Here is a 16,504-nt window from a genome sequence, read left to right as displayed (position 1 = left end):
TGTTTAAGGTGGTGGATGGGGGGCCAATCAAGCGGGCTGCTTTGTCCTGGATGGTCAAAGCAGTTTCCGCCCATTAAAACGAAGAGACATAAAATGACAAGCTGTGTGCTGGTGATGCACTCCCCGCGGAGCGACAATTCCCCCGGGGAGTCAGTGCCCACGGAGCGACAATTCCCCCGGGGAGTCAGTGCCCATGGAGCGACAATTCCCCCGGGGAGTCAGTGCCCATGGAGCGACAATTCCCCCGGGGAGTCAGTGCCCACGGAGCGACAATTCCCCCGGGGAGTCAGTGCCCGCGGAGCGACAATTCCCCCGGGGAGTCAGTGCCCACGGAGCGACAATTCCCCCGGGGAGTCAGTGCCCACGGAGCGACAATTCCCCCGGGGAGTCAGTGCCCATGGAGCGACAATTCCCCCGGGAGTTAGTGCCCACGGAGCGACAATTCCCCCGGGGAGTCAGTGCCCATGGAGCGACAATTCCCCCGGGAGTTAGTGCCCACGGAGCGACAATTCCCCCGGGGAGTCAGTGCCCACGGAGCGACAATTCCCCCGGGGAGTCAGTGCCCGCGGAGCGACAATTCCCCCGGGGAGTCAGTGCCCACGGAGCGACAATTCCCCCGGGGAGTCAGTGCCCACGGAGCGACAATTCCCCCGGGGAGTCAGTGCCCACGGAGCGACAATTCCCCCGGGGAGTCAGTGCCCACGGAGCGACAATTCCCCCGGGGAGTCAGTGCCCATGGAGCGACAATTCCCCCGGGGAGTCAGTGCCCGCGGAGCGACAATTCCCCCGGGGAGTCAGTGCCCACGGAGCGACAATTCCCCCGGGAGTTAGTGCCCACGGAGCGACAATTCCCCCGGGGAGTCAGTGCCCGCGGAGCGACAATTCCCCCGGGGAGTCAGTACCCGACTGGGAATCCCCGCCCACGGAGCGACAATTCCCGGGACTGCCTGCGGCTTCAAATAGATAGATTTACAGATCCCAGTAAAGGACCAGGCTAGATATCAGCTGTAGGAATACATTTACAGAATTCTTAAAATATTGTAGTTGTTGCAAAAAGTCAATTTTAAAGAAATATTTAAAAAATAAATCTAAATAATAAAGTGCAGAGCGATTTACCCGGGTGATACTGGAACTGGAGTACAAAGCTCTCTGGAAACGGGAAGGCGAGCTATGACCTGAGAGGGGTTGTTACAATTATGACGGGGTTTGATGAGGTAGACAAAGAGAAGAGTTTTATACTTGTGGGGAAAGTTCAGAACTCTGGGACATCAATATAAGATAGTCACTAATAAATCCAATGGGGAATTCAGGAGAAACACTTTACCCAGAGAGGGGTGAGAATGTGGAACTCGCTGCCACAGGGAGGGGTTGAGGTGAATAGTATCGATGCATTTAGGGGGAAGCTGGATAAACACATGAGGGAGAAAGGAAGAGAAGGATATGGTGATGGGGGGAGATGGAGAGGGGTGGGAGGGGGCTGGTGTGCACGGAGCGGTGGGGCAAATGGCCCGTTCTGTGCTGACCAATTTATTGCAATATGTAATCTGCATTTTCAGTTAGGGCTACTCAAAGCGATGTACATTTTGGAAGAAATGCAAGTAATGTCAATGTGCAAAAAGCAGCACATTTGAGGCCCCTTTCCAAACCCTTGCCCCTTTGCACACCACTTGAATGCTGAGCACAGACAGCAGGGAGCTGGGGTACGCGGGTAGCTTACAGCGCCACAGTACAGTGTGTTAGAGCGCAACGCAACACAGACCGCAGGAAGCAACACTTACCGTACTGAGGGGGCTCGGGGCTGCTGTGCATCCCTGCTACAACTGCAACCATTGGAGGGAAAAGTGGGGGCTCTAAACCATCCAAGGACAGACGCACAGACAGGGGAGGGGGAGGGGCACGGACGGGGGAGGGGGAGGGAGTGGGAGGGGCACGGATGGAGGGGATAGGGAGTGGGGGTTCACGGACGGAGAGGGAAGGGAGGGGGAGGGGCACGGACAGAGAGGGAAGGGAGGGGGAGGGGCACGGACAGAGAGGGGAGGGAAGGGGAGGGGCACGGACAGAGGGGAGGGAAGGGGAGGGGCACGGACAGAGGGGAGGGAGGGGGAGGGGCACGGACAGAGGGGAGGGAGGGGGAGGGGCACGGACGGAGGGGAGGGAAGGGGAGGGGCACGGACGGAGGGGAGGGAGGGGGAGGGGCACGGACAGAGGGGAGGGAGGGGGGAGGGGCACGGACGGAGGGGATAGGGAGTGGGAGGGTCACGGACGGAGTGGGGAGGGAGTGGGAGGGTCACGGACGGAGGGGAGGGAGGGGGAGGGGCACGGACAGAGGGGAGGGAGGGGGGAGAGTCACGGACGGAGGGGATAGGGAATGGGAGGGTCACGGACGGAGGGGGGAGGGAGTGGGAGGGGCAGCGACATTAACAAACGGGTGAACAGGAGGAAAATAGGACGAGAGAGGTGCAGACAAACAGCGAACAGAAACAAGACAGAGAATATGAACAGATTCAAAACGGAAAGATGGGAGAGGGGGAAAAAGAGAAAAGAAAGTAAGTAATGGCAGATAAAATACAAAATGGATAAAAATACTCAAAACGCATGAACAGAAATTAAAATCTATCCCATTTACAATTAACTTCCTTTTAGCTCCTGTAAATAGTTCAACATTTTTACTTCAAAACGCAATCCTTAAATAACTGCGGGAAATTATTTTTTGCAGCAACCTCTCCCAAACATTGCCAACCCGGGGGGAGGATGTGTGAGAACGCTCGGACATTTTAAACACAGCCCGTGAATAGGTAGTGACGATAATAAACGTACGCATCCATCCCAGACAGTCAATCCCAAGACACAGAGGTCTATCCTTGCTCCCCTCAAGTAGTTACACTTCCTCACCCATTCCTTCTCCTTCAAACAGGGCCCGAACCAGAAGTGAACAACCCACCACTGATTCTGAAGCTAAAAGTGGAAGACCGAGCTGTCCTGGCATTACTGGTGTGAGCAGACGTCTTGATGCTGATGGAATGTCTCCAAATACAACTGCACTCGCAAAATTTCTGCAATACCAAAACGTCAACACCAAGAAATTGGGCAACAGCCCTACCCCGCTACTGCACACAGCGAACAGAAAGGTGCTGCTCACCAATCCCACAAACTCCAAAGGCAGCTTTGAAACTCCAGAAACTGATTGTTGTTCAAACAAATGTATATAATCGGGGGTTTCCAACATCTTGCTGGAGGTTTCATCACATGATCCTGTACCTCACACTAATAGCCTTTTTCCTGCCTCCAATATTTTGAGAACGAAACGAAGGTCTTCCAAGAAAAGGAACATAAGAACCAGGTTATTTTTATTGTGATTTTTCTCCAGGATTGCCCACAGCCGTGTGTCCAGGAGATCGATCTGAATCCCTGGAGATATCAGGACAATGCTGGAGGATTGGCAACATTCCCTCGAAGCTGAGTCCCGCGCAGTGTGTGTGTGTGTGTGTGTGGGGGGTCCCGCGCAGTGTAAGGGGGTCCCGCGCAGTGCGTGTGTGTGTGTGTGTGTGTGTGTGTGTGGGGTCCCGCGCAGTGTAAGGGGGTCCCGCGCAGTGTAAGGGGGTCCCGCGCAATATGAGAGGGGTCCCGGCGCAATGTGTGTGTGTGGGGTCCCACGCAGTGTAAGGGGGTCCCGCGCAGTATGAGAGGGGTCCCGGTGCAGTGCGTGCGTGTATGGGTTCCCTGCAGTGTGCGTGTGTGTGGGGTCCCGCGCAGTGTGTGTGTGGGGTCCCGCGCAGTGTGTGTGTGGGGTCCCGCGCAGTGTAAGGGGGTCCCGGCGCAATGTGCGTGTGTGGGGTCCCGCGCAGTGTAAGGGGGTCCCGCGCAGTAGGAGAAGGGTCCCGGCGCAATGTGTGTGTGTGGGGTCCCGCACAGTGTGTGTGTGAGGGGGGGTCCTGCGCAGTGTGAGAGGGTCCCGCACAGGGCGCTGAGCGACTTTCGCGTAGTAAAAATCATACATGCACAAAATGGGAAAGAATTAGAGGAAGCTTTGATTGACATCACCAACATATAAAGAGATCAGACTATCTGTCTGCAAGTACAACAGGATCAAATCGCCCTCTGTGATTTGACATGTACAATCTAGTCCCTTATTATCTAAACACTCATGTTCTTGTTTCAGTTGAAGGAAAGTCCAATTCTGCTGTCGAATGAGCGGGCTAACCTTTCCTGCACCTCACTGGCTGAGGTCTGGTCTGTAGTAAAACAGGTCCCTCACATCACGGATTTACAACCTTTCCTTTCCTGTTATAACCTGCACTTGCTTTAAGTCCTTTATTCTTCTAACACATCCAATTGCTAAACTTTCTGTTCGACAAGAATGGATAAACAACTACAAATCTGAGTGGGTCATCAGTATTTTAATCGCAGGAAGACAGAGTCACAACATGCCAGATAAAACCCAACTATCTGGATTTCAGCAGCAGCTGGTCAACATGTTGAAGCAAACCAATTTTTTGTTCAATTTTTAAAAATCGCTCCCAGTTCCTACCCTACCCAGACAGAACAGCTGGGCTCCTTCCGAGCTTAACTTCCTGCCACTCACGGTGCCACTAAAACTGTCGCTAAAGCCAACGTTCCGGTTACTGTAAAGCTCTCCCCTCCCCTCCCCGCCCCCCTGAACCCAAGGTTAAAATTCCATCCTTGTTTACACAAATCTCTCCATGGCCTCACCCCTCCCTACCTCTGTAACCTCCTCTAGCCCCATAACCCCTCAGATCTCTGCGCTCCTCCAATTCTGGCCGTGTGTATCCCCGATTTCCATTGCTACCATCGGTGGCCATGCCTTCAGCTGCCTGGGCCCCAAGCTCTGGAATTCCCTGCCCAAACCCCTCTCGCCGCCTTAAAACCGACCTCTGACCCAGCTTTTGGTCACCTGTCCGAGTATGTCATGTGGCTCAGTGTCAAGTTTTGTTTGATAGTTGGTTTACAATGTTAGCGGCACTGTACAAATACAAGTTGTTGTTGTAGACCTTTCATTGTCGCAGTTTGCAGCAAGTCAGAGGCTCGCTAACCACAACAACCATCACATAGTACTACACAGGGAGCAGAACCATCATGTGGGTTATAGTATTACACAGGGAGCAGCCTGTTCAAACCTGAACTATGCAAGCTGAAAGTCAACTTGCGAACCAAGCCAAGATGCTCCAGGTAGATTGTTGTGGTGGGAATGAAGTGTAAATGCTGAGGCCCAGGAAACGCAGGGCCGGTTTGCCTGAGGTGTTGCAGTGTGCGAGGTCATTGTGCGGGTGTGTGGCATAGTCCTTGTAGCCTTGAAGTATTTGTTCATTGCCCCCCCGCCCCTGTGAATTGGGACACGCTCAGAGTGCACAGGCAGAGGGAGGGGGGCTCACGCCCAACTGTTGGAGAGGGTACCACAAGGCTGGAGCTCAGTGCATTGAAGAGAGGCTGCAGGCAGTGGGGGGGCCCATGGAAGGCCCAGTTAGTCCCATTTACAGGGGGCTAGAGAGAGGTTATATTGGGGGAGGTGCAGAGAGGAGTTATCATCTTTCAGTCTGAAGGCAGCGTTCTGGGCTGTCTGGGGGAAGCTGGCATGAGGTGCGGACAGCTCCACGTCAGGTTGACCCGGTGTGAAGGTGAGTGTGCGCTGCTCAAACCTGCTTCCCACGAGGTGCAGGCCACAGCCCCACACACATTCCCACCTCAACCAGCGGCTGACAATCATCCAAACAATCATCGGGCAGCACATGGTCACGCATGGCACACGTTGGGAGGACCAGCTCCCAGAAAACCTCCCCACAATGTGGCTCATGTCAGAAACTGTGGGGTGATATAAAACAGGCACCTGCTCGCTCATGGCGGGGGGGGGGGGGGGGGGGGAGGGGGGGGGGAAAGAGGGAGGGCGGGAGAATGACGGGAGGGTGAATGGGGAATGGGGCGCAATGTCAGGGATCTTGAAGCGTGCTGCACTCCAGTGACATGAGTGCAGGATGAGAGAGTCAGCAGGAGCAGGAAATGGCGAGGAACTGGCAGTGGCCTCAAATAAAGCCCCATGCCACCTGGAATTACATTGCTCTGGAGACAGAGTAGCCTATTGGAGACCAACCTGGATCTCACATTCGAAAACACATTATCCAGTCATTGTCACATTGCTGTGTGTGGGAGCTTGCTGTGCGCAAATTGATTGCCGCGTTTCCCACATTACAACAGTGACTACACTCCAAAAGCACTTCATTGGCTGTAATGTGTTTTGGGACATCCTGAGATTGTGAAATACTCTACATAAATGCAAATCTTTCCTCCATTACCCCTAAACGTACACACAGCACTCGTCAATCCCTATCGAAGGAGGCACCTTAATGACATCGCACGGCATGTCCTGGCAAGTCACGTTTGCGGCTGTTCATATCGTTCAATGCCTGCTGCAAGACTGGAGACTGCTGAGCCCAGCACCCGCAGGGTGAGAGCAGCACCCACAGGGTGAGAGCAATACCCACAGGGGTGATCCAGCACCCACAGGGTGAGAGCAGCACCCACAGGATGAGAGCAGCACCCACAGGGTGAACCCAGCACCCACAGGGTGAGAGCAATACCTACAGGGTGAGTCCAGCACCCACAGGGTGAGAGAAGCACCCACAGGGTGAGCCCAGCACCCACAGGGATGATTCAGCACCCGCAGGGTGAGAGCAGCACCCACAGGGTGAGAGCAGCACCCACAGGGATGATCCAGCACCCACAGGGATGATCCAGCAGGAGAGTCAGGAAGTTCCTTTGAAAAAGCATCCTCACCTTCTCATCCATTCAGCAGCAGGATCTGCTTCCTGTATTGTCTGTGCAAGCCAGCTGGAAAGCCTCAAAGTATTGTCACAGTGCCATTTCAGGGCAGCGCGTCTCCCTAAAGTTCCTACACATCCTGTGTAGCAGCAGCAAATTTCCTCTTAAATGTAATAAATTAAATCTTATGGTTTTCAAAAGAGAAGGAAAGACATTTGCAGGGCTACGGGAAAAGGGGGGTGGATGATGGGGGGATTGGCTGAGGTGCCCTTGCAGAGAGCCGGCACGGACTCGATGGGCCGAATGGCCTCTTTCTGTGCTGTAACTATTCTATGAAATGTACAGGTTCACAGGGCGGGTAATAATTGGAGCAGGGCCTGTACACATCATTCAGACCATGTTTTCCAAGTTTGATATTTTGTCCTTATTTTACACTTCCATTAGAGATTCTTATGTTTAGAACGGAAACTGCCAGTCAACGAGTCACGCTGTAATTATAGCTTCCTGACAGTGGTGGTGCTGTAGAGCAGTGTCACTACATCCCAACAACCTTTCAGTGGGTTGTTTTATTGTGGAATATTGTCAGTGTCGACGTTACACTTCGTGACAAATACAAAATAATCTTAAAAAGAGAAAACGAGCTGTTGGAACTGAAACCGTCAAGCTTTTCCCATTCGGCACAGTTCAGTCACCAAGCAATTAAACCCCGATGCTTTGGTTACTTCAGTATACCTCGTGGCCTTAAGTCTCCGCTCCAGCTGAGCAGCAGAATAATACATCATCTGTCACACGGCACAGAAACCTGCCCCTGCAGCCGTGAACCATCCAACACCCCACAGCAAAGTCATGGCAGATTCAATGCTGTCAGGATAACCTGCGGAACATTGCGTGTAATTTTAAGTTAGCAACGTTCCCAATTCAGCTGCTTTTACTTTGAGGGGATAATATTGGATAAGCAACACAGAACAGGAAGTGTCTACCTCGTTTGACTGCTGACTTTGAAACTTTCTATCGCATCAGACGACCTCACCAAAGGGACTTCTGATTTTTGGATCTTGCTTTTCGCTCAAAATAAAAATCAGATGAAATGAGCTGTGACCAAATAAGTGCTTCTTTGTGCAGAAAAAAAAGAGTTTTTGTAATCTGAAAATTCCAGGTATAATCGGAAGGAATAAATACAATACTTTTAAGTAATGAAGAGCTACAACTCCCGCCACAAAGCATCAAACTAACAAGCACACCACGCCCAGCATCACAGGCCAGCCGTCAGTACCTGACACAGGCAACAGCTCTGGGTTAATGCTGCTCCTCACTGGCTCAGCCCTGGCACACCGGGGACATTCTTCCTGTGAGTCAGAAGGTTCAGGTCCCACTCCAGAGACTGGAGTATAAAATCCAGGCTGACACTTCAGTTCAGTACTGAGGGAGTGCTGCACTGTCAGAAGTGCCGTCTTTCAGATGAGACGTAAAAGATTCTGTGGGACTATTCGAAGTGCAGGGAAATTATCCCCGGTGTCCTCGCCAATATTGTTCCCCTCAACACCTGAAGCAGATTATCTGGTCATTTATTTCATTGCTGTTTGTGGGACCTTGCTGTGCACCAATTGGCTGCTGCGTTTCGTACATTGTAGGGATGTAGGGATATGGGGAAAGAGTTGGGGGGGGGGGGGGGGGACTACTAACTGGATCGCTCTTCCAAAGCGCCGGCACAGATTCGATGGGCCGAACGGCCTCCTTCTGTGCTGTACTGTTCTATGATTACAACAGTGACCACACTTCAGAATTGGCTGTGAAGTTCTGAGACGTTCTGGGATCGTGAAAGGCACTAGATAGATGCAAGTCTTTCTTTCTTTGGAGATATATGTTCACTGAGCAAGGAAAGTGGCTATGTACATCACACGGCAACATGCCAACACCAACTATTTCCTGCTTGTGTCAAAATTACATCATTCTGGAATTTACCTTTCAGGAAGTTACTGTTTGATTTATTTTACATTAACATAATCAAAACCTGAAGCATGCGAGAGTCCTGGGAGCTCTGAATGCCCTCAATTCTTAGTGACCAGGCACAGAGTATTCCATCCAGTCTCTCTCCATTAGATTCAAGTGTTACAGATTCGGGTTAACCGAGGGATTTCTCAACATCGGGGGGTGGGGGGAAACGGTGTTGAGAGTCAGGCGGGGGTCCTGTGGCGTATAAACACCGGCATGGCCAGTTTGTTCGCTGTGTGGAGAGTCCATGACGATCAGATGAGAAATTGAAGATTATGAAAGCAGTATGCTGTGAATACGTAGCCGCCCAGTGTAACAGGACAAGGGGACCCAGGCAACAGCCTGGTCAGTGCACCTTGGTGTTGAAGAAGCTTCAAATGGTACTGCAGGATATTCCCAAAATAGACCTATTCCTGCAGTGAACCCAAGACAAGAAGAATCCACCAGTGTAAATAAATGCAACCAAATTACAGCCAAGTTAGTTTGTGTATTTGTTTTGAGTCAAACACTTCTATATAGCAATGTAGTTTAACAGGGTTCATATAAATTAGGCATTGAAGGAGATGCCTACTATGTCTGGTTTGCCAGCTCAGAACTAATATTCTCTTAAGATACTCTTAATTACAGCAACGAGGCTTTCCGTTTTAAATATTCCAGTACCTGGGTCAAGTGACAGTTTCGCTTTCCAGAGATAAAATGCATAATTTCCTAAAAATTCAACCTTCCTCCTCGACCCTCCCCTGGTCCCTCCTCCTCTCACCCCTCCCTCACACCCCTCCCCTCACTCCGGGGAACAGGGTCAGTTATTACGCAGTAACTCCTCATTGCTCTGCCGGTGCCACTCAGCATTCCAGCCGATATCCTTAGACTCAAAGTCTGACTCCCCCAAGGACCAATCTCTCGGCAATTTACACTGCCAGTCAGTCCTGTTATCAGTCAGTCACACAACCATCCGCACTCTGCCCAGAGGAGCCACTTCACTTTGATTTACTGATAAAAGGACAGCTGGGATTTGCTGTTTATACAGTTATTATCATGTTGCTCAACATGTGTGTCGTCAAAAGTACTGAGGGTGTGCAGAAGTTGTGCGGCATTTATTCCCCATAGCTGGAGGAAAGCTGTTCAGTTTAACTTTGTTCACCATCGGTCTTGACCCAGGGATTCCCAAGACTCAGTGGGGATGTTACATTTTTTCAAGGAAGCTTTGAGGGTGTCCTTGAAATGTTTTCTCTGCCCTCCTGGGGCTCGCCGGCCGTGACGTAGCTCGGAGTAGAGCGCTTGTTTCTGGAGTCTAGTATTGGGCATGCGGACAATATGGCCCATCCACCGAAGTTGATTGAGTGTGGTCAATGCTTCGATGCTGGGGATGTTGGTCTGAGAGGGAACACTGATGTTGGTGCGCCTATTCAGCCAATGGATTTGCAGGATTTTGCAGAGGCAGCTTTGATGGTACTTCTCCAGTGCTTTGAGGTGTCTACTGTACATAGTCCATGTCTCTGAAGCATATCGGAGGGCGAGTATCACTACTGCTCTGTAGATCATGAGCTTGGTGCCGGATTTGATATCCTGGTCTTCGAAATATCTTTTCCTCAGGCATCCGAAGGCTGCACTGGCACACTGAAGGCGGTGTTGGACTTCGTCATCGATGTCTGCCCTTGATGATAGTAGGCTGCCAAGGTATGGGAAGTGGTCCACATTGTCCAAGGTCTCGTCATGGATCTTGATAATCGGGGAGCAATACTGTGTGGCAGGGGCAGGTTGAAAGAGAACCTTTGTCTTACTGATGTTTAATGTAAGGCCCAGACTCTCATACTCTTCAGTGAAGGTGTCAACGATGGTTTGGAATTCGGCCTCCGATTGTGCACTAACGCCAGCGTCATCTGCATATTGTAATTCAATGACAAGAGGGTGGAACAACTTGGATCTGGACTGGAGGCGCCGGATGTTGAACAATTTCCCGCTTGTCCTGTAGATTAACTCCACTCCAGCGGGGAGCTTGTTAAAGGTGAGATCAAGCATTGCGACGAGGAAGATTGAGAAGAGCGTTGGTGCGATGACAGCCTTGCTTGGGTCTATGGTGGATCCGTTTGTCGGGATCACAGCTTGCATGTCATCGTGAAGGAGGCGGGGGATGGTGACAGAGTTTGAGCCAAATTTGAGAAGGACACCCCATAATCTCTCACGGTTGACAGTGTCGAAGGCCTTTGTGAGGTCAAAGGCGGCCATGTACAGAAGTTGGTGCTGCTCCCTGCATTTCTCTTGGATTTGTCGCACGGTGAAGATCATGTTCGTTGTGCCCCTTAGTGGGCGGAATCCACATTGTGACTCTGGGAGAAGACAATTGAGGAGGATTCTGGCGATGACTTTCCCTGTGGCAGACAGCAGGGAAACTCCTCTGCAATTACCGCAATCGGACTTGTCACTTTTCTTGAAGATGGTCACAATTACAGCGTCTCTGAGATCCCCTCGCATGTTCTCCTCCTTCCAAATAAGAGAAATGCGTTCTTGTATTCGTGCCAATAGTGCTTCTCCGCCATGTTTTAGTGCCTCAGCGGGGATTCCATCTGCTCCTGAGGCCTTGTTGTTCTTCAGTTGTTGGATGGCTTTTCAACCTCATGCCGGGCTGGGGTAGTGCTGAGGTGATGGCGGGTAGCGCTGAGGTGATGGCGGGTAGCATGCTGCGGGATGGAGTCGAGGACACTCACGTCGAAGACAATAGTCTCGGTTAAGGAGATCTTCTAAATGCTCCTTCCAACGGGCACTGACTGCTTCTCTGTCCATGATGAGTACCTCTCCGTTCTCGGCCTACAGTGGTGTAGGGCCTTGGATGATTGGGCCGTAGGTGGTCTTGTCTGCGCTAAAAGATCCTCGCATGTCGTGGTTGTTGGCTAGTTGCTGGATCTCCTGCGCTTTCTCCACCCACCATCTGTTCTTTAGGTCGCGGGTTTTTTGTTGGACCTCGGCCTTCAGATATCTGTAGGTCTCCTTTCTTTCACTTGAGTTGTGGAGTTGTTTCCAATTCAAAAATGCCTTGTGTTTGCAGTTTATTAGCTCCTGGATCTCCTGGTCGTTCTCATCGAACCAGTCTTGGTGTTTCCTGATGGAGTGACCGAGCGTCTCTTCGCAGGTGCTAACTATAGAGGCCTTGAGGGCAGGCCAGGAGCTGTGGACAGTCTATGTCTCTGGTTCACTGGGAGTCATCAGGTTGGCTGTGAGGCGTTGGCTGAATAGGGCTTTTTTGCATGGTCTTTGAGTGTTTCAGCGTTGATTTTTCTGCGGCAGCATTTCTGTTGCCCCCTCTATTTTGAGGCTACGTTGATGGCGATAACAGAACAGATTAGGCGGTGGTCCGTCCAGCAGTCGTCAGCTCCTGTAATGGCGCGGGTGATGCGGACGTTTTTGCCGTGCTTGGAGCGAGGGTGTTGCCAGGAGGTCTCTCTAACAGAACAAGGATTGGTTGCATACCGAGAGCGAAGTCTGGGTCCACTTTACAGGGCACTGGTTATCGAGTGCACACTGAACCAGGTGGGCAGGGGGCAGAACCGTGTTATCATTACAGAAACCTTTAGTACCAGGAAGTCAAAGGTGCATTAATCGGATTCTCACTTGGTCAATTCGCCGGTGGCTCAACCACCCAGCAAGTCGAATCCGGCGACATCAGGCGGCGAGGGACGAGGAAACCGGTAAAAATCACGGCACCAGGGGCTGGGCAGTGAGAATCAGAGGATATACTTCTATACTGAAGACAATACAAGCTAGGTTTATGCAGCCTGTTCTTATTAATAAAACCCTTTTGGCCCTGGTATCATTCTGGTGAACCTGTGCTGCTCCCTCCCCGAGGCCCAAGGTGTGGGCCCAGACTGAACGCCCTGGATTGGAACAAACTGACGCATCATTGCCCATCCTCCTGTATTCTGGGAAGGGCAGCGTGCCTCCTCTTGTACAACCCGCCACAGGACCAGGGGACACGAAGGCCTGTCTGTAAGGCTGAAGACAGCAAAGCCAGTCGTAGCCATAGAAAATATTCCCTTTGTTTTTCCATTTTTGGTTTTAAAAAGATTTAGTTTCTGATACAAACTTAAACTGAGATTTATTTTATCCTCGATCGATGATAGAATTACCAGCTGAGGAAGTCCTGCTCGTACCCTCAGCTCAACACCATAACTCCTGTACAAAAGATGCGGGAATGCAGTCAATGATCTGCAGTATTCCCACTGCTCGAGGGACAGCAGATAATGAACAACATTCCCTTGTAATTCCTCTCCCCTCATTTCTCCAGCATTTCAATCTGTAACTGACCCCAGTAAATCTCACAGATTGGAACAATTCATTTGTCTACATCAGCCTCCTCCTCCCCCACCTAGCCCACAGCCCTCAGAAGATACAGCTCTCTCACCTCCCTCCGACCACAAAACTTCCTTTCCTCATTCCAATGTTCACTGACCTTCTTGTGAACTCCTTCATTGGGAACTGTTCCCCCTCCTGAGCTTCAAAACGGTCACCTCAAAGACCCGTCCTCGACCACTCTCTTTCAACTCCTGGCCCAACTCTCGCCTCCCTTTCCTCTCCAAAGCTCCCCATTCACTCCCCCACCGACAAAAGTCTCCCCTGAAATGCCCTTTTTGACAATGTCTGCAGTCAGCTCCCCGAACCTGCTGCTCAAGGCTCTTCCTCACCTCTGTGGACCCTGCGGCGGCGATGTTAATGGCGCTATATAAATGCAAGCTACTGCATCTGTTCCCCCGCCGAGGGGACTGAATGACGTGAAGGTGGGTTGCAGGATGGGGAAGTACGAAGCGATGAATGAAGCGATACAAGGGGAAGAGTTGTACATATGTTATGTATTAAACCAGTAAACGGCGGAGAGGTTGCATCTGGCCAGGGCCACGTGCTGACCTGCGGGTTAAGCTGCGATAAATCGCGGGGAAAAGACAGACTTTAAAAAAAATATATGACACATTTTATTTTAAGGAAAGCTCGGATGGAGAAAGCTGACCAGGAACACGGTGAGATCAGAGAGTCTAGCAGTACCTATCATCTTCAGTACAATGTAAATATTAATTTCATTGTTATTTCTAGAAAGCATGATTACTTCTGAACAAGATTGTGGCTTGGTACAATGTTTCAGCTGTAAAAAGTTAAACTGAATTATACACCAATATGAATAAAATTAAACAGCGATTGTAACTCATTAACAATTATCCCATGTAGTTATCATCAACACAGCTGCAAGAGTTCACTTCAAAGTCTTCAGGTACAAGACAAGTCAACATGCTCCAAATTTAAAAGGCAACTGATAATATCCTTTTCCTCTTGGTGCAGAGAAATCACATCAAAGGACGAGGCTATTGTCTGAAGGACGTTTCCTTTGATGCATCTCCAAAACAATCCCAAAGCATACCTGCTGCACACTGCTCTGTAATTACACCCTCCACAACGGCAAACAGGGACGTCTCAATCCGTAGCAGCATAAGTATCTACGCACGGTGGGGGGGCAGAGGCTAAGCATAAAAGCTCGCCTAAATCTGGAGGATTGATTAGCCCTCACCATGTACGCAGAAGGCACTTGTCAGCAGTTGCAGTCACATGACGTGAGTCTCGGCCTCTGCCCGACATGACCCAGTGCCCAGTGATTGACGCACTACGTGTATTGCAACAAACACCTGCGATCGAAGCTGCTGCCCCGACTGTTAGTGCTGCTGGGGCTCGGACACTGACTGGCTGCAGCAGGAACTCCAATACTAACACTGAGATAGTGACAACAACTTGCACTTAATGGCATAAAACGGCCCAACGCACATCACAGCACCAATTATCAAACAAAATGTGACCGAGCCACATAGGGAGAAATTAGGGCAGGCTTGGTCAAAGAGGTAGGTTTTAAGGAGCATCTTACAGGAGGAGAGAGGCGGAGAGGTTTGGGGAGGGAGTCCCAGAACTTGGGGCCCAAGCAACAGAAGTCCAGGAGTGGGAAGTGAACCCACAACCTACTGACTCCGAGGCCACAAGCTAAGCCAGACTGAGAGCAGGGGTGGGGGGACGGGGGGAAGAGCAGGGGTGGACGGGGGAAGAGCAGGGGTGGGGGGGGGAAGAGCAGGGGTGGGGGGGGGAAGAGCAGGGGTGGGGGGGGGAAGAGCAGGGGTGGGGGGGGGGGAAGAGCAGGGGTGGGGGGGGGGAAGAGCAGGGGTGGGGGGGGGGAAGAGCAGGGGTGGGGGGGGGGAAGAGCAGGGGTGGGGGGGGGGGGGAAGAGCAGGGGTGGGGGGGGGGGGGGGAAGAGCAGGGGTGGGGGGGGGGGGGGGAAGAGCAGGGGTGGGGGGGGGAAGAGCAGGGGTGGAGGGGGGGAAGAGCAGGGGTGGAGGGGGGGGAAGAGCAGGGGTGGGGGGGGGGGGGAAGAGCAGGGGTGGGGGGGGGGAAGAGCAGGGGTGGGGGGGGGGAAGAGCAGGGGTGGGGGGGAAGAGCAGGGGTGGGGGGGAAGAGCAGGGGTGGGGGGGAAGAGCAGGGGTGGGGGGGGAAGATCAGGGGTTGGGGGGGGAAGATCAGGGGTTGGGGGGGGAGAGCAGGGGTGGGGGGGAAGATCAGGGGTGGGGGGGGAGAGCAGGGGTGGGGGGGGAGAGCAGGGGTGGGGGGGGGAGAGCAGGGGTGGGGGGGGGAGAGCAGGGGTGGGGGAAGAGCAGGGGTGGGGGAAGAGCAGGGGTGGGGGGTGGGGGAAGAGCAGGGGTGGGGGGTGGGGGAAGAGCAGGGGTGGGGGGTGGGGGAAGAGCAGGGTGGGGGGTGGGGGAAGAGCAGGGGTGGGGGGGGGGAAGAGCAGGGGTGGGGGGGGGGGAAGAGCAGGGGTGGGGGGGGGAGAGCAGGGTGGGGGGGGGAAGAGGCAGGGGTGGGGGGGGAAGAGCAGGGGTGGGGGGGGGGGAAGAGCAGGGGTGGGGGGAAGAGCAGGGGTGGGGGGGGGAAGAGCAGGGGTGGGGGGGGGGGAATAGCACGGGTGGGGGGGGTGAGCGGGGGAGGGGGGGGAAGAGAGAGAGAGAGAGAGCAGGAGTGGGGGAGAGAGAGGGGATGGGGGGGAAGAAAGAGGGTGTGGGGGGGGAGAGAGAGGGGATGGGGGGGAAGAAAGAGGGTGTGGGGGGGGGAGAGAGAGGGGATGGGGGGAAGAAAGAGGGTGTGGGGGGGAGAGAGAGGGGGTGGGGGAAGAGCTGGGGGTGGGGGGGTGGAAGAAAGAGGGGGTGGGGTGGAAGAAAGAGGGGTGGGGTGGAAGAAAGAGGGGGTGGGGGGGAAGAGAGAGGGGGTGGGGGGGAAGAGAGAGGGGGTGGGGGGGAAGAGAGAGGGGGTGGGGGGGAAGAGAGAGGGGGTGGGGGGGAAGAGAGAGGGGGTGGGGGGGAAGAGAGAGGGGGTGGGGGGGGAAGAGAGGGGGTGGGGGGGGAAGAGAGAGGGGGTGGGGTGGGGAAGAGAGAGGGGGTGGGGGGGAAGAGAGAGGGGGTGGGGGGGAAGAGAGGGGGGGGTGGGGGGGAAGAGAGGGGGGGGTGGGGGGAAGAGAGGGGGGGGTGGGGGGGAAGAGAGAGGGGGTGGGGGGAAGAGAGAGGGGGTGGGGGGAAGAGAGAGGGGGTGGGGAAGAGAGAGGGGTTGGGGGGAAGAGAGAGGGGTGGGGGGAAGAGAGAGGGGGTGGGGGGGGAAGAGAGAGGGGGTGGGGGGGAAGAGAGAGGGGGTGGGGGGGGGAAGAGAGAGGGGGGTGGGGGGGAAGAGAGAGGGG

General features: G+C 53.3%; 1 protein-coding gene across 1 annotated transcript in view; it reads right to left on the bottom strand.

Moving 5' to 3' along the window:
* The window catches only part of hspg2 (heparan sulfate proteoglycan 2), a 643,156-nt gene that overhangs the window by 472,823 nt on the left and 153,829 nt on the right, over positions 1-16,504 (bottom strand). The window contains 1 exon segment of the mRNA XM_070860710.1: positions 1,779-1,850. Within this exon segment, the coding sequence (XP_070716811.1) occupies positions 1,779-1,850 (72 nt within the window).

The sequence above is a fragment of the Pristiophorus japonicus genome, chromosome 18 (genome assembly GCF_044704955.1).
Source record: "Pristiophorus japonicus isolate sPriJap1 chromosome 18, sPriJap1.hap1, whole genome shotgun sequence".
Lineage (NCBI taxonomy): Eukaryota > Metazoa > Chordata > Chondrichthyes > Pristiophoridae > Pristiophorus > Pristiophorus japonicus.
Note: the sequence above shows the minus strand (reverse complement) of the source record. Positions and strands in the feature narration are given on the sequence as shown.